The 22,908-nt window shown below is 38.2% G+C and overlaps 1 protein-coding gene across 10 annotated transcripts in view; it reads left to right on the plus strand.

Moving 5' to 3' along the window:
* The window catches only part of IPO11 (importin 11), a 104,094-nt gene that overhangs the window by 15,183 nt on the left and 66,003 nt on the right, over positions 1-22,908 (plus strand). For 5 of the 10 annotated variants that reach the window (XM_040542334.1, XM_040542332.1, XM_040542335.1 and 2 more), the window contains 11 exons: positions 4,054-4,126; positions 7,690-7,893; positions 12,086-12,218; positions 13,149-13,207; positions 14,055-14,103; positions 17,138-17,208; positions 18,836-19,028; positions 19,851-20,003; positions 20,239-20,282; positions 21,136-21,226; positions 22,667-22,714. In XM_040542334.1, coding sequence (XP_040398268.1) covers positions 4,054-4,126; positions 7,690-7,893; positions 12,086-12,218; positions 13,149-13,207; positions 14,055-14,103; positions 17,138-17,208; positions 18,836-19,028; positions 19,851-20,003; positions 20,239-20,282; positions 21,136-21,226; positions 22,667-22,714 — 1,118 coding nt within the window. Of the gene's footprint in view, positions 1-4,053; positions 4,127-7,689; positions 7,894-12,085; positions 12,219-13,148; positions 13,208-14,054; positions 14,104-17,128; positions 17,209-18,835; positions 19,029-19,850; positions 20,004-20,238; positions 20,283-21,135; positions 21,227-22,666; positions 22,715-22,908 lie in introns of all 10 variants that reach the window. The other 5 variants (XM_040542325.1, XM_040542326.1, XM_040542329.1 and 2 more) reach the window with 1 other exon arrangement.

The raw sequence follows: 22,908 nt of genomic DNA on the forward strand, positions 1-22,908 counted from the left end.
ATTAGTTTCTTAAATTCTTATACATGGTATTTGACAACTTTGCTTGTCATAAGCTTTCGTATTTGAGGAGTTCATCCTCATGAGTCCTTTTTTCCTTTTTTTCTTTCAAATTACTTTTGAAAATAAGGCTTATTATGCAGTTATAAGTCACCAATGAAACAATGAATGGCCCACCCTTGTGTACAATACTTAGTGATATGTCTTTGATTTGGGAAATAGTAAATATTTGTGCAAAGGAGGATAAAAAGTAAAAATAACAGAATTGCTGCGAATGTTTGATCTTAGGGTAAATACTACTTTCTTGTATTTTGAAATGAATATTTCTTGCTTGCCTAGATTAGTGTAGATTAGTTTTGTTTTAGGGAGCTTTAGGCATAATTTTAAATCTTGCTGTGTAGAAAGTGTGGGTTAGTATCATAGACTGGCAACTGAGATCAGACAACAGGAAGTGGTAGTGTTGCTGTGTTTAATCTCTGATTCTAGCTACTAGACTTCATTTGAGATGTGATAATTGAATGCATGCATCTAAATCATTGCGATGTGAGGTAAAATTTTCCTAAATAACCTTGACTGATGTGTGCAAGAAACAGATTTTTAGGTATCATCAGTAAATAAAAGAGCATTTATTTTTCCTGATTATATAACCAAATACCAAAAAGGCATTTTGGAAAGCAGTTTTTCCTGTCCAGAAATTAAAAGGAGTTATGTGGCTCATATGAAGCCTGAAGCAGTAGGGGAGTGATACGATATTTTGTAATCTCAACTCATAAACTCATAAAGAGGTCACTTAAAGAAGTAGAGATAAAGCTTTACTTGAATAAAAATTGACCTTTATGGCTTACAGTTTGTCCTTCTTACTTGTCTTCCTTGCATTTTGTAGAATCATAGAATCACAGAATGGTTTGGGTTGGAAGGGACCTTAAAGACCATCTAGTTCCAACCCCTTGCCATGGGCAGGGATGCCTCCCACCGGACCAGGTTGCCCAAAGCCCCATCCAGCCTGGCCTTGAACACTTGCAGGGATGGGGCATCCACAGCTTCTCTGGGCAACTTGTGCAAGTGCTTCACCATGTTCATAGTAAAAAGAATTTCCTCCCAATGTATGATCTAAATCTACCCTATTCAAGTTTGGAGCTGTTACTGCTTGTCCTATCACTACATGCCCTTGTAAGAAGTACATCTTCAACATTCCTGTAGGCCCCCTTTAGGTACTAGAAGGCTGCTGTAAGGTGTCCCTGGAGCCTTCTCTTCTCCAGGCTGAACACCCCCAACTCCCTCAACCTATCACAGAATCATCTAGGTTGGAAGAGACCTCCAAGATCACCCAGTCCAACCTCTGACCTAACACTAACAGTCCTCCACTAAACCATATCACTAAGCTCTACATCTAAATGTCTTTTAAAGACCTCCAGGGATGGTGACTCAACCACTTCCCTGGGCAGCCCATTCCAATGCCTAACAACCCTTTCAGTAAAGAAGTTCTTCCTAATACCTAACCTAAACCTCCCCCGGCGCAGCTTTAGCCAATTCCCCCTCGTCCTGTCACCAGGCACATGGGAGAATAGACCAACCCCCACCTCGCTACAGCCTCCTGTAAGGTACCTGTAGAGTGCGATAAGGTCGCCCCTGAGCCTCCTCTTCTCCAGGCTGAAGAATCCCAGCTCCCTCAGCTGCTCCTCGTAGGACTTGTTCTCCAGACCCCTCACCAGCCTCATCGCCCTTCTCTGGACTCTCTCGCTCTCTCGAGCACCTCGACGTCCTTCTTGTAGCGAGGGGCCCCTCACTGGAGTGGTGCTCCAGCCCCTTGATCATCTTTGTGGCCTTCCTCTGGGCTTGCTCCAACAGCTCCACATCCTTCTCATGTTTGGGGCCCCAGAGCTGAATGCAGCACTCCAGGTGGGGTCTCACAAGAGGAGAGCAGAGGGGGAGAATCACCTCCCTCATCCTGCTAGCCACAGTTTTGATGCAGCCCAGAAAGCCAACTCTATCCTGGGCTGCAAGCACACATTGTCAGCTCATGTTTAGCTTCTCATTAAGCAAAACCCCCAGGTCCTTCCCCTGAGGGCTGCTCTCAATCCATTCTCTGCCTAGCCCATGCTTAGGATTGCCCTGACAGAGTTGCAGGATTTTGCACTTGGCCTTGTAGTTGCGTGAGGTTGCTGCATGCAGGCCTTGAACTGCATGAGGTTCATATGGGCCCACCTTTCAAGCCTTAGCATACTTTCTAGGAGGGTCACCTCCTTTTCCATCAGCTCCTTATTTACCATGTGCCTTAGCATAGTTTGCAGGAGGATGTGCTTCATGGTGTTACCTGGCACAGAGGTGAGATTGATGGGCCTGTAGTTTTCCAGGTGCAAGACTTCGTACTCGGTGTTACTGAACTACATGAGGTTCACACAGGCCCACTTCTCAAACCTGTCAAGGTTCCTCTGTATAGCATCTGTTTCTGCCATCAGATCAACTGCACCACACAGCTTGGTGCCATTGTCAAACTTGGTGAGGGTGCACTCAATCCTAACCAAGTCAATGTTGCTGACAAAGATGTTAAATAAGACCAGTCCCAATACTGACCCCTGAGGAACACCACTCGTCACTGGTCTCCACCTGGACACTGAACCATTCACTGCAACTTTTTGAATGCGGCCACCCAGCCAATTCCTTATTGGAGTGGTCCATCTGTGAAAACCAATTTGGAGACAAGGATGTTGTGTGGGACAGTGTCAGATGCTTTGCATGAGTCCAGGCAGAGGATGTCAGTTGCTCTTTCCCTATCTACCAAAGCTGTACCCCCATTGTAGAAGGCCAGCAAATGTGTCAGGCGCATGTGCCCTTAGTGAAGCCATGGTGGCTGTCACCAGTCACCTCCTTATTTTCCATGTGCCTTAGTAGTTTGCAGGGGGATGTGTTCCATGATGTTGCCTGGCATAGAGGTGAGACTGACTGGCCTCTAGTTCCCAGGTTGTCTTTTTTTCCCTTAAAAAAAAAAAGGCATTATGTTTCCCCTCTTCCAGTCAGTGGGAACTACACTGGACTGCCACGACTTCTCAAACATGATTGACAGTGGCTTAGCAACTTCATCCACCGGTTCCTTTAGGTCCTTTGGTTACATTTCATCAGGTCCCATGAACTTTTGCACCTCATTCTCCCTGTCCCTTCTTTTGCCTTCTGTGACTCGGGTGTTGTGCCTAGAGCACTTCCTGGTGCAGATTGAGGCAAAAAAGTCATTGAGTACCTCAGCCTTCTCCATTTCACGTGTAACCAGGTCTCCCGTTTCCTTCTCGAGAGCACCCATGTTTTCCCTAGCCTTCCTTTTATCAGTGATGTACTTGTAGAAGTCCTTCTTGTTGCCCTTGACATCCCTGGCCATACTCAATTCTACCTGGGCTTTAGCTGTCCTAACTTGACCCCTGGCTGCTCAGACAATGTTTCTGTGTTCCTTCCTGGTTACTTGTCCACCCTTTGTAAGCAATATAACTTTCTTCCTTTAGTACTTTCTTAGTTCAGTAAGTTGAAAAGGATTATTGCTTTTGTATCTGATTGCCTTATTCTTAGCACCTTTTTGTCGTGATCCACTAGCGTACACGGGCCAGGTCATGCTTCAGTCATAATTGTCATAGTAATAACTGTATAATAACTCTTTAATAACAACCAGTTTATACTTTGTATAGCTTTTTTCCTTAATATAGCTGTGTACCCTACTGTATATGTGAACTTTGTCTTTTGCCTCTTGGGTTTGCAGAGGTCACAATAAAACCTGATTTCAAAGGGCTTCATAAATACTTGGTTGTTTCACTGTTCCCTCTCTTTTCAAACACCTTAAGATAGCGATAGCAGAATTACAGTGGATGTGCTCTTGATAGTTTATCAAGCTGAAATACATGAGTTTCAAGAACATGGTGTTTAAAAGTAATCTTTAGCATTTGTGCAACTGAATTTGACTGAATAATGATCAGCTTCTGTGTCCATTAATAGTGACAAAATAATTCTAAATATGAATTAGTAGTTGGGTTTTGTTGAAAATGAAATGATATTCTAATAATTGTATCCTTACAGTGCTCTTTCTGAAGAAGAAAAAACTACTTTGCGTGCTGGACTTATTGCCAACTTTAATGAGCCAGTGAACCAGGTTAGTGGTGAATGACTAATTATTACTGTCTTAGCAAATGCTTGTATTGGTGTATAATTTGGTTTCTTTATTTACAAAGTGTATGAGAATAATAATGAAGTTGACAAGTTGCAATTTATGTGTTGCCTCTCAGAATGTTTTTCTATATATGATAATTCAATGTGGTCTCTTTCTTGTTTTGTTTTGCTTTTTTGTTTTGTTTGTTTGTTCTTTGTTGCAGTGACAGGTCATGTTGCCCCTTACTGTTTATGCAGCTGCTTGGTGAAATGATTGAGGGAATAGGTGTAGCTCAAAAATAACCCTCTCCATGCTCCTGGTCCTTTGTGACTTACTTTTTCCAGATATAGCCATACACGGAAGTGTGGTGGCGTTGGTGTAGCAGGAATGAGCTGTTGAAATAGCTGCTGCATAAACCTGCCTAAGCAGTATTGCTGTCACATGTCTAATCACAGCATTAATTAATTTAAATAAGCATGATAAAGATTCAGTATGATGGTGTCTTGTCTTACATAATTTAAAGTGACTAATATTAAGCTACTGTTTTGATTAGAATAAGGATTTATTGTTAAATTGAGTTAAGAGCTAATGCTAAGGGTTCAAAATAGGCATAGATTAATCAGTCTTCCTTCTGCTACAGTATTCTTGCTCATAGATTGAGATTCTGAAAGGAAGTTATTAGCTAATATTTTAAGTTATGTCTTAAAGAATTCGGAAGACAAAACATAGATATGATTTGCAAAAGGTAAAACTTAAACAGAAGAGGTATAGGAAACACGCTTTCATTCTGCAGACAGTTCAGTTTTTAGCTTCTCCTAAATTCCTTCATGGGATTACTGCTATTCATAGGATTACAGCAATATATCAAAGAGTAATTTGTGCTTTGTAGAAGTCACTTGTGCAGTGATGATTTTGAGTAGAATTTCGTTTTTATTTCAAATATATTTTTTAAATGCCAGTAGGCATAGGAATTGTTAAATTTTTCATGTAAGTACCATTTCATTGTAAAAGTATGACCAAATATTACTTGTTTCTTTTTCAACCAAAAGAAACTATGAAGTGTTTCATGCTGGACCATAACGTGTGCATCGTTTATGCAATTGCTAGGTAGTGCAGAGTTTAGCATATACTTCATTTTAAAGTGACTGCATGATATCCATGTTTCTAAAAAAATATGTTAAATGCATTGTATGTAAAACAATTGCAACTTTATCAATAAGTTCTCCCATTAGTATTTAGTCAGTTTACCTGCAAACACAGTAGTATATCTTACAGGTGCAAATTCTACTGCTGATGAACAGTTAGGCAATTTAAGACTGTAGTTGGATGCGGAGACTTGAACCTTTTAAACTGACATTTATAAGAATATGGATTTACGTATTTATCTGTCTGTGTAACAGTGTCAGGATTCAATCTTTTAAGATGCGGAGGGGTTTATTTTATGCCAGCGCTGTGCTTCTAAGTGTTTGCCCAGACAGTTGTTGTGATATTGAACTGTATTTATAGAGACTTTACTGACGCTTATTCAAAGCATGCAGCATGATTCATGAACCACAGATAAACCACACAGAATTTTGTGTTATGTATCCTGCACATTGTTTGCTAACATGCTTTGATGTTAAGGTTCTTGGGGCATGCATAGTTGGCAGTTGCAGAAAGGTATTTCAGTCCATTTCCCTTTCTTTCCTATCACCCAAACTGTGCTATAGGTATCTTGATGTTTCCTTTCAGAGGCAATGTTCATTTAGTTGCCGCTCTGATAAGCCTGAAATTTGGTATCTTGTGTTCTTCATGAGTGCCATTTTTTTAGTCACAGATACTTCATAACAGTTCCTTGTGCTTTCTGCATCATTAAAAGTAGGAAAATTATAACAGTTTTATGTATAAAAATGAAAACAAAAACAACAAAAAAGTACCTCAAAATATAAGAATTAGACATGGTATTATGATGACTTCCTCTGACTTCCAGGGGAGGGGGAGAAGAAAACAGAACGTATGATGGGAGCACAATTTCCATGCCCTATGATGATATTTACCATATAGAGGGAACAGTGAAATAAAATGCTCATTGAAATGTGGCGTTAGATTTTTTTTCTACTTAAATAGCCAATACCTCAAGACAAAAATACTCTTTAGCATCACTGTAGAAGTTCCTTGTGTTATATATGGAAAAGAGTTTATTTGCTCCCTCCTGCCAATCAACATCACTTGATCCAAGAGTAAATAAATCTCCTGGTTCTTCTTTGCAAACTTTGACATCAGCTTTCTGAAGAAAGCTCCCTTATCAAGCAGGCAGCAATGAATATCGTAGAGAGTTTTGTGGAGGTGGTCAGACTTCGTATTTAACAGCTAAAGAAGCAGTAAAGGAAGGAGGGCATGGTTATTACCTCTTATGCCCTTAAGTTGCTGGAATTACCTTTGATAACATCAGAAGGTAACTTCTAGTGTAGAGGTTGTTGTAAGGATGGGAACAATGGCTTCATTAAGGTTATCTGATGAAGGGCCTTTTCAGTGTGAAGGAGATAACAGACACAGCCTGATTGATGAGGGCTGACAGACAATGCCACACACCAAGAGTCTGCTGCCACTAACTGGTGGGCAATTAAGGAACTCCAGGCATGGCTCTGAAGAGAGTCAACCTGGACTTTGTAAGGGATTAGAACTGGGAAAGAACAACATCATGAGGTTTGGTGTTATTTGGGATGAAGGTATGTGAAACTACACAAAGTTTATTAAGAAATGTGTAGGGGGAGAAGTCAAGTGTGGAATAGGCAGGAAGGTGTATAGGAGGGGCCAGCCCTGTAAACCACAGCTGGTCAATACCCTTGTCTGAACAAGTGCTGTGCCTGATCTCTACAGTCTGTCCTATCTTCAGGTTAAATCCCTTCTTGGATATCTTTTGGTGTAATCTCATTCTCTTGTGTGTGTGCACTGCAAGGGATAGGTACCAGCTAATAGTGAAACTGGTGTGTTTGGTGCCAGCAACTGAAGTTGGAGGGTGCAGGTGTCCCTGGCCTGTGCTATGAGGATCTGGAGCAGGTGAGAACTTTTTGGATGGGACTGTTGGTCACAGGACTAGGTGCCAGTAGCTGGAGGGAAGGAAAGTCTCTGTCTAAAAGTTAAAAATCACACCCAGGGATAGCAGAAATAAGGGTGATTGGTGTTCAGAATTCTATGGTATATTTTTTTTGGTAGGAAGTGGTAGAAAAGATGATTAACTAAAAAGTGTTTCCCAAGTATCTGATTCTTCAGTAACATGATTTCTAGAACAAATGACTTCAGTGATCTTTATGTAAAATTTAAACAGTTTAGTGAGCTCAACATTTTATGTAATACTTAATCATAAAATTGAAGTACAGTTTTTTTTCCACTTTGTGTTCTGCAAACTTTAAAATAGCTTAAGGGGAAAAAAACAACACAAACTCTGTCAATCTGTACTAACTTATTTTTAATTCAGGTTTTATTTGGCTGTTAAATTCTGCAGTGTCTGTTTTCTAAATGATTTTTGGCATTGTGGTAGCTGTATTTATTTATTTATTTATTTTATTTTTATTTTTTTTTTGCAGATAGCAACTCAGATCTCTGTGCTAATAGCTAAAGTTGCCAGGGTGGACTGCCCGAGGCAATGGCCAGAACTGATACCCACCCTTCTGGAATCTGTGAAAGTCCAAGATGATCTTCGACAACACAGAGCATTACTTACCTTTTATCATGTTACAAAGACTCTGGCATCCAAACGGCTCGCTGCAGATAGGAAGCTTTTCTATGATGTAAGTAATGTGATGCAGTATTGTAGAGTATAGGCAAACAGCTTGTCTTACATGATTGCTGCTTCCCTGTGTTTAGCTGGCACTGAATTAATGGCAGGTATGTTGACTTTTGTGTCTGTATTTGAAGTAGAAAAACTCTTACTTTGGTGGTTATATGTACAATATGAAATATTTGAAAGTCAATTTCTTTGTGGAATGTCTTTGAGATTTTTATTAACTTTGTATGTGACAAATATTTTTATAATGTGACTCATGTTTATGACTTGGGTGTTTTTTATAACAACTTGTGTTAAGAAGCAGAGTTTGATCTGCAACACAATCTGTGCAAATCAGTCTTTTGTTATCAGGCCCTAAAGCAGATGTTATATATAACTTAGAGTGTTTTTGGAAGACTGCTCTGGATTCATAACTCAATAGTTAAACTAAAACAGTGCCAAATTTTAGACTTCCATACCTCAATATTTTTTCCTTCATTATTAGTGGAAATGTGTTCATGATGACAGGGCTTTTATCAGATCAACTTCTTTCTCCAGGTTAATTAAAAGATAAGACATGAATGAAAATGCCAAGTCTTGTCTCATCCAGCTTGTAATCTCCATTGTAAGAGTCCACTGATTAGAACACAGGTTTGTCTTTGGCTAAATCTCCAGTCCAGTTTGGAGTTACGCAACGATACAGTACAGATAACTGAATTTAGTGAGCTAAACATCTTTTCCAAGCATGTTGCATTTGAAGTTTCAAAATTTTATTTCATTTCTTGATTTAAAAAAAAAAAAAAACTTATCACACAGGTATTGAAGAATGCTTCTGAAGGTTTACTTACTAATCTGTGTAGAAATAATTTGCCTGGTTGTGAGATCATCAAGGTGAAATTAAGTCAGCAGGAGCTTGAGGGACTGAAGGCTGATTCCTGTAATAGGACAGGACTGAGATAAGTTTTTGTTAGGGGTTTGTGTGTGGAGAAACAGTTTTTCCTCCCTCAGACATATATAGATACGGATGAATATAATCCATGTATAGGAAATATTTGTATTTAAATTTTGTAATCTGTTAGACCATTATACACAACTTGAGTACTTGTACAGTACAGGTTTTGGTAGATTCAGTTCTTTATTCGAAAGTAATAAAGAAAGAGCAAGATAATTAGTTGTTTTCTAGCGCTCTCCTAAAATAAGCAGCTGTGAATGTTGCTGATGCTTACGGAGATAGAAAAAGAAATAAAAGTCCAGCCTCAAAGCGCCATCTACATAAATAGTCAAATCTCAGTACAGGGGCAGAAAGGAATTAATAGGTCATAAGGTGTAGTATTGTTAAAGTTGTCTTGTCCAACAGTACCTTTGCTGTTTTTCAGCCATTTCACAAGATTCAAAAAGAGCTCAGTTACCTTCAATCATATTTCACTTGTTTCCAGCAAGCTCATTAAGTTTGTATGAACCTTCTTCCTTGTGGAATACCGTTTTTCCAGCATGACAGTTTCTTTGTATATTCTTCTGTTTGTAGAGAGAGAAAATTTCAGGTGTGAAGAAAAGCCATATAACAATTTTTTTTTAGATTTATAGGGCGTTTCATATCCAAAATACAATTGAAATTTCCTAACGTTTAAGCACAGTCTAAGTCTTTACATTTAAACGTTTGCTGGTTTTTAGCTTTTGGATAAGTTCAATACCTAGAGTTCTTCTATCATCTGATTTGAAATTAACAGAAATATTAGTGTGTTCAGTTTCACTGTGAAGAGAAATAAACAGCTCTGAACTCTGTATGTGAATAGTTTTTTAACCTTATGTGGAAAAAGGAGATTTTTTGGGCATCTGGTACTATGGCATTCATATTTTATGATTTTTTTTAACAGCAGCAAAACTGGTCAACTTTGCAGTTTGCTTCTTCTGTCTCCTGGTAAAGGGAATTCACATTCTTTAAGTGGCAGGTGATTTCTCTTGGACAGGTTATTATTTCTCATAATAAATAAGAGCCATTCTAAACATTTTTACAGCTTCTGAGTGTCTGTGTACTTCAGAACTTCTGTATCTTTTGAAACAAGAGGACAATGTTTGTTATCCTAATTCTTTGTCTTACTTTTGAGTATCGATCATCTGGACAAGCTACATGGCTATATTGGAAAAGATACCGTGAATTGTTGCAAATCAGTGAAAACATCAGTTACTTTTTTTTTTCCAGTTTCTTACAGTTTTTGGGCCTTCTCCAAACTGGCCTTGAACACATCCAGGGATGGGGCATCCAGAGCTTCTCTGGGCAGCCTGTGCTACTGCCTCACCTCCCTCTGAGTGAGAAGAATTACCTCCTAACATCTATAGTCGAAATCTTTCCTATTTCAGTTTGAAAACATTCCTTCTTGTCCTATCATTATTTGCCTGAGCAAAAAGTCACTCTCCATCTTTATAAGCCCCCTTTAAGTAATGAAAAGCTGCAATGAGGTCTCCTTGAAGCCTTCTCTTCTTCAGGCTGAACAGCCCCAGCTTTCTCAACCTGTCTTCATAGGAGGTGCTCCAGCCCTCTGATCATCGTTGTGGCCCTCCTCTGGACTCACTTTAACAGCTCCACATCCTTGTGCTGGGGACCTCAGACCCAGATGCAGGACTCCAAGTGGGGCCTCACAAGAAAAGAGCAGAGGGGCACAATCCCCTCCCTCCACCTGCTGGCCACTCCTCTGTTGATGCAGCCCAGGATGCAGTTGGCCATCTGTACTGCAAATGCACATTGCCAGCTCATGTTGAGCTTTTCGTCCACCACAATCCCCAAGTCCTTCTCTGCAGGGCTGCTCTCAGCATGTCTGTACTTATGTCTGGAATTGCCCCAGCCCAGGGGCAATGTTGCTGTCACCAGCACACCTTGCACTTGGACTTGTGGAATCTCATTAGGATCCCATGGGCCCACTTCTCCAGCCTTTCCAGGTTCCTTTGGATGGCATCTCTTTCTTCTGTTATATCCATTTCACCACCCAGCTTGCTGAGAGCGCACTCGATCCCACTCATTATAATGTTGATAAAGGTACTAAACAGCACTGGTTGCAAGATGGACCCTTTAGGGACACCACTCATCACCGGCCTCCACCAGGACATAGAGCCATTGACCACCACTCTCCATCTGTGTCCATCAAGCTGATTCCTTATCTGCTGAATGGTCCACCTTTCAAATCCATCTCTCTCCAATTTGGAGATCAGGATTTCATGTGGGACCATGTCAAAGACCTTACAGAAGTCCAGGTCTATGTTGGTTGATCTTTCCATGTCAAGCAATGCAGTCACATTGCTATAGAAGGCCACCAGATCAGTCATGCACAATTTGCCCTTGGTGAAGCCATGTCTCAGATCACCTCCTTGTCTTGCATGTACCTTGACATTGCTTTATGATGATCTTGCATACTTGCTCTTCAGCTTAGGTCCCTTAGGTACTACCACTATCACACTTTGTCTGCTTTGTTGACTAAAGGAATTTAAATTAGCCTAGCCCCATGACTAGGTCTCTAGGTACTGCAGTAATGCAAATTACAATTGCCATTTGAATGACTTCAGATGTTAAAAGTATGTGGTGGGTCTTCCTATTGGATGGTATATATATTTGTGGTTCTCTTACTCCCCCTTATTGTTAATAAAGCAATTACTATTTTGAAAACCATCAAGCATTCTATATTTTAAATGATTTAAGGTGAATCCAGGGTTTGCAGATGTCATTGTAATAAGTTTCAGTGTAAGCATCGTTCAGTACTTTTTTGCTTAGATATATGCATGTAACTGCTACCTGTTTTCCCAGTGTAAGCTGATTCAGATGTTACCTATGGTGTGAAACAAATAGTTTAACTCTTGTGAGAGAGAAGGCAATGAGAACAGCTGGAATTTTTTGAAGCTTCATACTCTGTTTTAGACCTATGGCTAGAGTTAGTGAAAATCAGGTAAGAAAGGAGGCCTAGATAGTTAGCTTTAAAGCGATAGTCATAGAACAAGTAGTCAGGGAAGCAGATGAGTCTATCATAACATACTCAAATTAAGACAAGAAATTTTTCTGGAAAATAGTGTTGAGTCAGTACAACTTAGTACAACAAAGGAATGAGTGAAACACTGTTGCTTATATTATACAAGAAGATGGATTAAGTAATATAATAGTCTCAACTGCCATTTAAAATTTATGAATATATTGTAATACATTCAGGAAATCAAATATTGTTGATCTTTTGCAGCTTGCATCTGGTATTTATAGCTTTGCGTGTTCCTTGTGGAATCATCATACAGATACGTTCCTACAACAAGCTTGTAGAGGGGATGAAGCTGCCGCTACAAGTTCCTTAGAAAGAACCTTGTTATCATTGAAAGGTAATACAGAATAATTATTTAATACAAGTAATGAAATAAGTTTCTTCACACCAGATGATAAACAGTTCTCTGGTAAAGAGTCCTAACATCTGATAAAGCCATGCCTGTTGGGAAAGCCAGTAGTCTTGGCTTCTTCTTACCTATGCCTTTAGCAAAGCAGAATAAGAATGGTGCACTCGGAAGGGGAAGAAAGTACCTTTGTTCTTCAGAACGCACCATTCTGATATGCATGTGGTAAGGAGTCTTAAGTCTTGGAAGTGGGAAAGTGGAAGGCATGACAGGACGCATTTTTGTGTGTGTTGTAGTGTAGACTTGCATCTGTCTGTCTTATTTTAGGTGCTTAACTGGAGAATCTGAGCTGTGAATTTGTTTTGTTAAGTTCATCTCATGGTCACTTAAGAGGTAGCTTTATCGGTCAGTTTAGATTTTAGGTCGATGCTCAGGTACTTAACGGTGGAATGATCGCATATCCTTACTGTACTTTGCTGCATTGAGGAATTAAAATATTTTTGCGTGGTGCCTGCAGTGTGGTTGATATCAGTCCTGAATTAGTTCAGAAGTTGTGGCATATGGCTACTTTGGGTTACTGGCGGTAACAAACCTGAGAAAATCAAAAAGATGGCATATGCATCCTAGCTTGGCCCTTTTCATTTACAGAACCCCCCCTATAGAGGGTGAATATTTACAGCATTTGCAGAATTCTTTACAATTCAATAATTCTTGGCGTTCTTTTCATTGGTTTTCACGTAATATACAGAATTTTAAATTATTTCAAGAGATTATGTTCATGTTAGGTATGGTTGAGGTATCCGAAGGCCCAAAATTAATGTATTTTTTAAATTTGGAAGTTGGAAGAAATGCACAGCAACTGATCATGGTCTGAAATCTGAACATGAGAAATATCTACACAAGTAACTTCTTTTTTCCTAGTGCTTCGTAAACTAACAGTCCATGGATTTGTAGAACCTCATCGAAGTGCAGAGGTGATGGTAAGTAATATGGATTTGTTTCTAATTTAAAAATCTTTTGTCAATATTTCAGGTGTTACAGCAATGTTCAAAGATGGCTGAAAGACACATTTTTGTTTTGTAAAGGAAATTCAAGTAATATTCTCTCAAAGTTGCCCTCTCAAAGTTAAGGATCATCAGACCCTAGGTAGATCCTAGACACTGTGACATCAATGGCAAGATGTCTTTGGGGAAAGGAAAAAACAAACCTTAAAAAGTGTCCCGTCCAGTTTGCGTCATGTGATAATAGCATCTCTCTCTCTACTGGTAGATTTCATGTGTACTCTTCAGCCATCGTTTGAAAGGATGTTTTCATTTAATTATGAATGTAATGATGTATTTATCCATGATAGAATTTTTCTGATTATGAGATGAAAGCCTGCGGTATGCAGCCCATCTAGGGCAAAAACAACAACAAAATGAAACCCAAACCTCTCCTTCACACCCAAACACTTTTTACTTTGCTGAAAAAGTTGGGTACCTAACAGCTTCATCCTAAACTGTGAAGTAGAGAATAGTTATACCTGCCATATTATATGCTGAATTCAAAAGGAGAGATTGTAAAGCGTAAGTCTGTGTTTACAGACTCCTGTTTCTATTGGAGATATTGTGCTATTTGTGTGGTGCTAACAAAGATCATCTACGCAGTATGCTAGCTTGCTAATTACTTGTTTCGTGATGAAATTGCTTGTCCATTAAAATTACTTACTTACTTAAAAGTGATCCTGTGATGTCTGGGCTGTTAACATTACGTTTGACTCAACTTTCTTTTCACAATACAGTGTAAAATGAACTTAATCTTTAGACACACATACTCTTATATTTTCAGGGTTTTCTACATGCAGTGTTTGAACGGCTAAAACAATTTCTGGAGTGTAGTAAGTATCTTAATCTTTCCTTGTGTTGGTTAAATATTAGAAATTGGATGAAAGAGTAATACAGTTCTATCAAAATCTGTTTTTATAAATGCAGAGTTATTTTAAATGGTGCTGAGACTGCACAAGAAAGACTTAAATAACATTGTTTTTACTTTTGTATTAAAAGACTAAAACCCCACCAAAATCATACCTGGTGTTATATTGCCTATTTTGGGGAGAAAAAAGTCTTAAGCCATGGAGTGACAAAGTATGCATATTCAAATATGTAGATACCACAGAAATACACATCATCTTGAATTTTCTTTTTGTTTTTCATATTTCCTTGAGTCTGCTGTATATTTTGGTAACTGTCAAATGGAAAATAATTACCACATTCAGCTATATGTACTTTATGCCTGGCAGAATAGTAGTCTTAGGCAGACAACCACGGGTTAACACAGTCAACAGAAGTATAAGCATAATTGGCAAGTGTTACTGCTTTTGTAGGGAAGTTACCTGAAGCAGGTAAAAAAAAATGCTCAGTGGAATTGCATCTCAACACACTGCTCTGCTCACTTGCAGTAGGCCTGCAAAGCCATTCATTCATTTAATTCACCCATAGTGCAAACCATTCCTTAATTTGAAGCTTGTCAGGCCACTCTTTGAGGACTCAACAAATTTCTTTCCAGTGTTTGATATCTGAGCTGAATAGAAATAATTTTTTGATACAAATGAAAGTAGTTGGCTCGGGAACTTGTACTTAGGTGAGAAGTGCTGATTTGGACTCTGAACCTTGTTTATAGGAAAGTTTACTGAAACTTCCACTCTGTTCAATGCCAAAATATTTTCTTTTTTTTTGGTCTTCTATAATACAGTCTTCTCTGCATGCAACTGTTTGCCCCTTCTGCTGTGTTGTAATCATGCTCTTTCTGCCCCTTCTTTCATTTTTGGCTAGATAGTCTTCTGGCATAAATTGAATGACTTTTAAGGCAATCCCATCTTGATGCTTGACGGTTGTCATAGGATTCAAATGTCCTATGATAAGAAATGAGCTGAAGCTTACTATTTCCATTTTGGTTTCTATAGAATCACAGAATGGTTTGGGTTGGAAGGGACCTTAAAGATCATCTAATTCCACCCCCCTGCCATGGGCAGGGACACCTCCCACCGGACCAGGTTGCTCAAAGCCCCATCCAGCCTGGCCTTGAACACTTGCAGGGATGGGGCATCCACAGCTTCTCTGGGCAACTTGTGCAAGTGCTTCACCACCCTCTGAATAAAGAATTTCTTCCTAATATCAGATCTAAAGCTACCTTCTTAGAGCCATTCCCCCTTGTCTTATCACTCCACTCACTCCCTGACAAAGAGTCCCTCCTCAACTTTCCTGTAGGCCCCCTTCAGGCACTGGAAGTCTGCTATAAGGTCTCCCTGGAGCCTTCTCTTCTTCAAGCTGAACAACCCTAACTCCCTCAGCCTGTCTTCACAGGAGGGGTGCTCCAGCCCTCTGTTCATCCTCATGGCCCTCCTCTGGACTTGATCCAACAGCTCCATGTCCTTGTGCTGGGGGCTCCGGAGTGCTCACCGTGGGGTCTCATGAGAGCAGAGCAGAGGTCCAGAATCACCTCCCTTACCCTGCTGGCCATGCTTCTTTTGATGCAACCCAGGATACGGTTGGCTTTCTGGGCTGCAACCGCAGATTACCAGTTTATGTCAAGCTTCTTATCCCGCAAAACCCCCTAGGTCCTTCTCCTCAGGGTTGCTGTCAATCCATTGTCCACCCAGCGTGTATTTGTGCTTAGGATTGCCCTGGCCCTGATGCAGGACCTTACATTTGGCCGTGTTGAATTTCTTGAGGTTTGCGCAGGCCCACCTCTCAAGTCTGTCCATGTCCCTCTGGATGGCATCCCTTCCCTCCAGTGTGTTGACTGCACCACACAGCTTGGTGTCATTGGCAAACTTGGTGAGGGTGCACTTAATCCCACTGTCCATGTTACTGACAAAGATGTTAAATAGTGCTGGTCCCAATACTGACCCCTGAGTAACACCACTCATTATTGATCTCTACCTGGACAGTGAGCCATTGACTGCAGCCCTTTGAGTGCGACCATCTAAGACTTAGCCACCTAGTGGTCCATCTGTCAAATCCATGTCTCTCCAATTTAGAGACAAGAATATTGTGTGGGACAGTGCCAAATGCTTTGCACAAGTCCAGATAGATGATGCCAGTTGCTCTTCCCCTATCTACCAATTCTGTAACCCCGTCATAGAAGACCAGATTTCTCAGGCATGACATGCCCTTAGTGAAGCCATGGTGGCTATCACCAGTTACCTCCTTATTTTCCATGTGCCTTAGCATGGTTTGCAGGAGAATGTGTTCCATGATGTTGCCTGGCACAGAGGTGAGACTGACTGGCCTGTAGTCCTTATCAGTAAGCTGTTTTTCAAAAGCACACACCACTAACTATAATGAAACTAGAATTTACTTCTGTTATATCATCTTCTTTGCTTGTATGCTGTCAGTATGGCTGTCTTTATTTTTTCTATTTTCTTATAAAAGCTTTATCTTTGTTTTCTGAATTCAGACTGTTTTCCGGTGTCCATAACCTTTTTTTTTATGATGGGTTTTCTAGTAAAGCACATACATACATATGTAATAAGGATATACCGTAGTTTTCTTATGAGGGCATTTTAAGCTTTTCAGTGCGCTCTTGCTAGCATTTTGCTAATCTATGCTAGCATTTTGCTTGCATTATTTTGACTGTCTTCTATGATTGAGTGGTGTGTGATGATGTCCAGACTGTTCTATTCAGATCAGTTATAGTGACTTTCACTGCAGCTGAGAGAAATGGTTAAAGATTATTTTTTTGCAATACTCATTACCTTCAATTTATGACTTTGAATTTATTCTGCCATAGAACTTTTTTTCTGGCTGCTATAACCCCTGAACTGCAGATAAAACAAGTTGTTCACCAGTATTAACTTTTTAAGATGTAGTTATCCAGAAAGAAAAGGGGAGTCTGAAAAAATGATAGTTGTTAAATATCTGATTTACCAGGTAGAAGTATAAGAGCAGAAAACGTATGCAGAGATCGTCTAGAAAAGACTATAATTCTGTTCACTAAAGTGGTAAGTAAATTCTCCATACAGTTACTGAATAGATTTGAGCAGTGCAGTCCCCAGTCCCCAATATGTATGTTCCTTAAAACCAGTAGGTTTCAGATCTTTTAAAGAAAAAGAAGGTACTGCAACTTGGAACTTCTTTGCTATAAAATAGCCTTTTCTTTATTTTATTTTATTTTTTTCAGAAATGTATTTGTATTTTCATGCTGACATAAATCACAGGAGCAAAGAATCCATTTCCTTAATGCAAATAGAATGGCATTCTATAAGTAAATTATTAAGTAGTCTTTTGTTTAAAAAATAAAAAATCATGGTCTTTATTAGAAATCATGAGTTTTTTCATCCAGTTAAGTACTTCTATATATACTTAGATTGCTATTTCTAAGGCACTGTTAGTTCTATTGAATCTCTGGCCAGTTCGGATTTACTGAAAGAAAATTAACAAAAATAACCCTTCTCTTTCTCACTTTTACAGTCTGTGACTTTTGTATTATATAGTACATTTTGAGTTTTCAGCTAATTCTGTGCAACCATTAATTGTGTTATCAGAAGGTAATTTTAGCATTGACATTTGCTCTGCCTTTAATAGGTATGAAACCTAATGACTTCCCATTGTTTGCAAATTATATTTTGGGACAATAGTTCTAATTTAAATGTTCAGCATAATTATTATAGGTGGGAGGCACATGTAGCTATCAGCGAATTGAACTGAAGGTACTCTACCCAACATTCTTAGTCTTTATCATAGTACTTCTTCTTTTGAACTATAAGCGGAGTATGGGGGCACATCTTTTTTTTGTCTTCATAGATCTGGAGAGAAAATGCACTTTATTGATAGATAATCTACCATCTATAGAAATTAAGATGCAAGAACTTAGCTTTAGGCATTTTTGCAAGTAGTAGAGATCAGGAAGTTGTAAGCACATTCTAGATCACGAGTTAGAAGAACTACGGTGAAGAAGCAAGTGCTTGTTCTGGAGTGTGGGGTGTGTGGAGAAAAAAGAATTAAAACTTCTTACCCTTGCACCTCCTATCTTTCTTATGTCCCGTGTGTTTAATGATGAGAATGTCAGTACCATCTGGTATGTCTTATGAACAGGTAGCAAGTATCTGTAGTGATGAATTTAAACATTTTTCCTTATGGTCTGTGTACATTGGAATTGCTTTTCGTGATACAGTATAGGATGTCTGGAAATCGGCAATAATTTGCTGTATGTTTATGGTCCAGTGAAAACATAGGGTTGCCTCTCCTTAGTAGTTACCCAGTTGAAGGCTGGAATTTGTTTTTTAAACAACATGAACCATAAATGCTGCTCTAGAAGTACCTGTGGAAAGCAATGTGCTAAAATGTTGACGGCTTTAATTGTAGTGGATGTGTTTTACATATTATGTTGCTATCAAGTTGAAAACAGGTATTGTTCCTTAAACTTTTAACAAAAGATAATTTTGAATGTGAATCAATAATTTAGTGGAGAAACTAGTGCTTCATTAAGCATTGATACTGATCTTTTCCTAATTTCCTCCTTTCAATTTTATTTTCTATAATTTTATGTAAATAGTTTTATGAAAGCATTTAATGTACGACTTGCACAAAAAATTGATTTTTTTGCTCTTCTACTTGCTTAATTTCTAGCTTTTGGACTTCCTGGATCAACATCCTTTTTCATTTACGTCTTTAATTCAGAGGTCATTGGAGTTCGCTGTAAGCTATGTTTTCACAGAGGCTGGTGAAGGAGTTGTATTTGAGCGCTTTATTGTACAGTGCATGAATCTCATCAAGATGATTGTAAAAAATTATGCTTATAAGCCATCAAAATATATTGAAGGTACTGCTTCTATTTACTAAATATATTTTTATATTTTGTATATAATTTTGCGAGTTGTTAGTGAACTCCTTTGAGTTGTACTTTTGAAGCACTTAATGCATCAATACTTAATAATATATGCTTCTGTCTCTATACAGGTAATTCTTGTATTGATGGTTAAAGTGTTCATATATATGGACATGGATTTGCCAAACATATACAGTGTTTGTGTTGGTTGTATAGCATGCAGTATTTGTTTTTATTGCTACTGTCTATAACCAGTGTTAATTCCTTAAAAGAAAAACAAACAAAAAATGTCATCCTAGTTGTTTTTAAGATTATATTTGGATAAAATTTTGGAATAGATATAAATGAAACTTTCTTTGAATTCTGTGTTTTTAATTAATTTCTTCAGTAACGTGATGTGTGTGTGTGTGTGTGTATATGTATGTGTGTATATATATGTATATAAAACAACAGTAAAGCAGTGTTTTTCACTTAAGTAGTAGCTGTTAAACTTGATAAATATTTTGTGAAGCACTACTGACTGAAAGGCCGTCTAATTGTAGTGTTTGAGAACTCTCTTAAAATTAAATTATAGAATCACAGAATGGTTTGGGTTGGAAGGGACCTTAAAGATCATCTAATTCCAACCCCCCTGCCATGGACGCCTCCCACCGGACCAGGCTGCCCAAAGCCCCATCCAGCCTGGCCTTGAGCACCTCCAGGGATGGGGCATCCACAGCTTCTCCGGGCAGCCTGTGCCAGTGCCTCACCACACATATACTGAAGAATTTCCTCACTATTTAATTGTAATCTGAATTTTTATGCGTTTCATTTCAGATAGCAGTCCTGAAACTCTTGAAGCACATAAAATAAAGACGGCATTTTTCACATATCCAACACTAATGGAGATATGTAGGAGATTAGTCACTCACTATTTTCTGCTGACAGAGGAAGAATTAACAATGTGGGAAGAGGACCCAGAAGGCTTCAGTAAGAAATTTGTATAGTTGGCCACAATTTATTTAGATACGGGTATAATATATATACCTCCTACAATATTGGTTTACTTTTTGCAGTCTTGTTAAACCTCCAGAGGGAGTGTATGTCTGTGTTTTCCATAATGTGAGAGCTTTCTCAGTTGTCCATGATACTCACATTTAAATACTAAACTTTGTTTGAACCATAGTTGAAATAATGCTTTCTCCTTTTGTTTGTGAAATAATAGCTGTAGAAGAGACAGGAGGAGATTCTTGGAAGTACAGTCTCAGAGTAAGTATTTCACTTTGAAATAAAACATTCTACATCTCTGCATGCACTTCTTGATAGTCTTGTAACCAGGAGAGATGATAGGTGGTAAAAAGATAAGCTCATGTTTTTCAGAAAAAAATCTTTAGTTAGAGAAATTTCATTCCAATTAATGTAAATGAACTTCATTTGTTTATCAATGGTTAAACTTTCTGAAATTTATTGGAAACTATGTGCTTCATATTCTAGAACGGAGGAAAAGGAGTTTGCTTCAGCATTTTGTATTTTGTAGGATCTGGTGGTTATTGAAGAGAAATTCTCTTCTTTAAACTGATAACTGATGTTATCACTAATGACTTTGTTAGTATACATGATGAATGAAGTTTCAGATGCATCTGTACCTTTCAGATCAGATCAAAACTGTTCTTTTGGAGTGAATCTCCCAGTTATCCACGCTGTGCTTTGCTTTGCAAGATCTCAAAGCATATTTGCTGGGTTACTTTCAGATTAAAACTAAAATAACGTTGCATGTCTAGTGTGTTCCAAAGCGCAAGTATAGCTCTGCATTCAGACCAGACGACTGAACTAATCCAAAAGGAAACTGTGAAATACCTACAGTGTGGTCACTAGCTTCTGAGTTATCTGTGGCACTCCACAGGTGCAGTCTTGTACCACAGAGCTCGCTAATATTGTTTCATAATATATATTGTATAATATGAAGTGGTATTTCATATAAAACTAATTTGTCTACAGAAGATTACATTTTAAATTACAGCTTTCGGTGTAAGGTATTCAGCACTTAAAAAATGCAGCATAAAATACATTTTAATTGCCATTGTCTTGATTCTGAAGCGTTTTTTTTGTTTTAAATTTTCAGCCATGTACAGAAGTTCTTTTTATTGATATTTTCCACGAGTACAATCAGACTCTTACCCCTGTGCTTTTAGAAATGGTTCACAGTCTGCAAGGTAAGTTGTTTGAAACATACAGGAACTGTAAAATGTAGTGTTCTTTGTTTTTTATAAACTGTTTTATCAACTTTTATCAAATATTAAACAAATTTACCTTGTGATAGTTAATGCTACATAGCACATTCATTCTGTATTCTATTTGAAAGAATTTGTTAATACATTAACATTTTTAAACTTGCCATAAAAATACAATGTGTATGTAGGAAGAGGAAATCCTAAGGATTCTTTCCTTTTCAATGTGACTTTTGGATGACTGACAAAGATAGAAGCATTTCTGCTTCTGTGAGGTTCCAGGCTTTCTTGAGAATGGTGAAGTTTAATGAAGTCTGTAGATTGGTTTTTACTGGGAACTTTCTATTCAAATGTTGCAAGACAGTTTATGGTGATTTTGCCATGTCTATGCAAGAATCAGGGAGAAAAAAAAAAAAACAAAAAAACATTTAAATAGAAAGCTCAAGTTATGCTGTTGTTTTGGATGGTCTAGAGGACTTTCCAGCTCTGCACAATCTACTTAGTCTTAAAATCTTAGTCTTCTTCTGTATGAAACAGAAGCCTTTGCAGGCTGAGAAGTTACTCTTTTTTTGCGCCCAAGCTGAAGTTTACAGTGGCCATAGAAGATAACAAGTAGTAACTGGCACTTTTTCTATCATTTTGGCTTAGGTTTTGTTTCTCCAGGTTGCATCTTACGTGACTTACTATAATGTTTTGTATTTGAACTTACCGGAATGGCTCAGTACATCCTATTAAATAGAAACCATGCTCAGAAAATGAATGTTTATTTCTGACTTCACATCCAGAACTTCTTAGTATACATAAGTTTCTGGATGGTTTGCTGTGCTTTGATACTGGGAATAGCAGAAGATTTCTTATAGAAGGGTTAGGTTATTTTGTTTTCCAAGAATTTTGGAAGATACTACTTTTATGCTATCAGATACTCATACTTTTTTTTCCCTGAAGACCTCAAGTACCCATTTCTGGATATTTTCAATTTGAGACTTACAGTTAAAGTACAAGATGGCATTAAGAATTCATTAATTTTCAAGACTTGGGAGAATTTTTACTTAGGCATTCTAAGCACAAATGCGTAAACATATAAAGTATATCAGAACTAAGTCAGGGTAGTAACTGTTTTCAATGTCTACCACATGGTCTTCAATCTGCTCATTAAAATGCAATTTCTGACTTGCATATTGCCATGAAATGTAATTCTGATCTGAGGAAGCAAGTCAAAAATAGGTTGTGAAAGCAGATTAGATTTCAGCATATTCACTGAAAAAGGTATCAAAGCTTTACTTACAATGAATTGTAAGTAAAAATAGCAATGTAGTCCTAATTTAGAGCATAGTTCGTTGAAGTGTAAGCTCTTTGTTTAAGAAAGCATCTTGCTTGCATTCTTTGTTTTAGTTATGCTTTTTTCTTTAACTTTTTGTCTTGTAGGAACTACGAACATGGAAGATACCAGTGCTATACTGATTAAAGATGCTGGTAAATTAAATTTTACTTTACCTTTGAAGGAACAGAGCTGCTATTGTGTATGTGCTTGACTTCTTAAACATTATATGAAGCATATGCAAGATGTATTTTTTAAGACATTTGGAAAGTAGGATCTAAGTCCTATTTTTCCTTGCGCTCGATGTCAGTGTTAACTTTTAGAGATACTCGTGTAAATATATGGTATT

The sequence above is a fragment of the Cygnus olor genome, chromosome Z (assembly GCF_009769625.2).
Source record: "Cygnus olor isolate bCygOlo1 chromosome Z, bCygOlo1.pri.v2, whole genome shotgun sequence".
NCBI lineage: Eukaryota > Metazoa > Chordata > Aves > Anseriformes > Anatidae > Cygnus > Cygnus olor.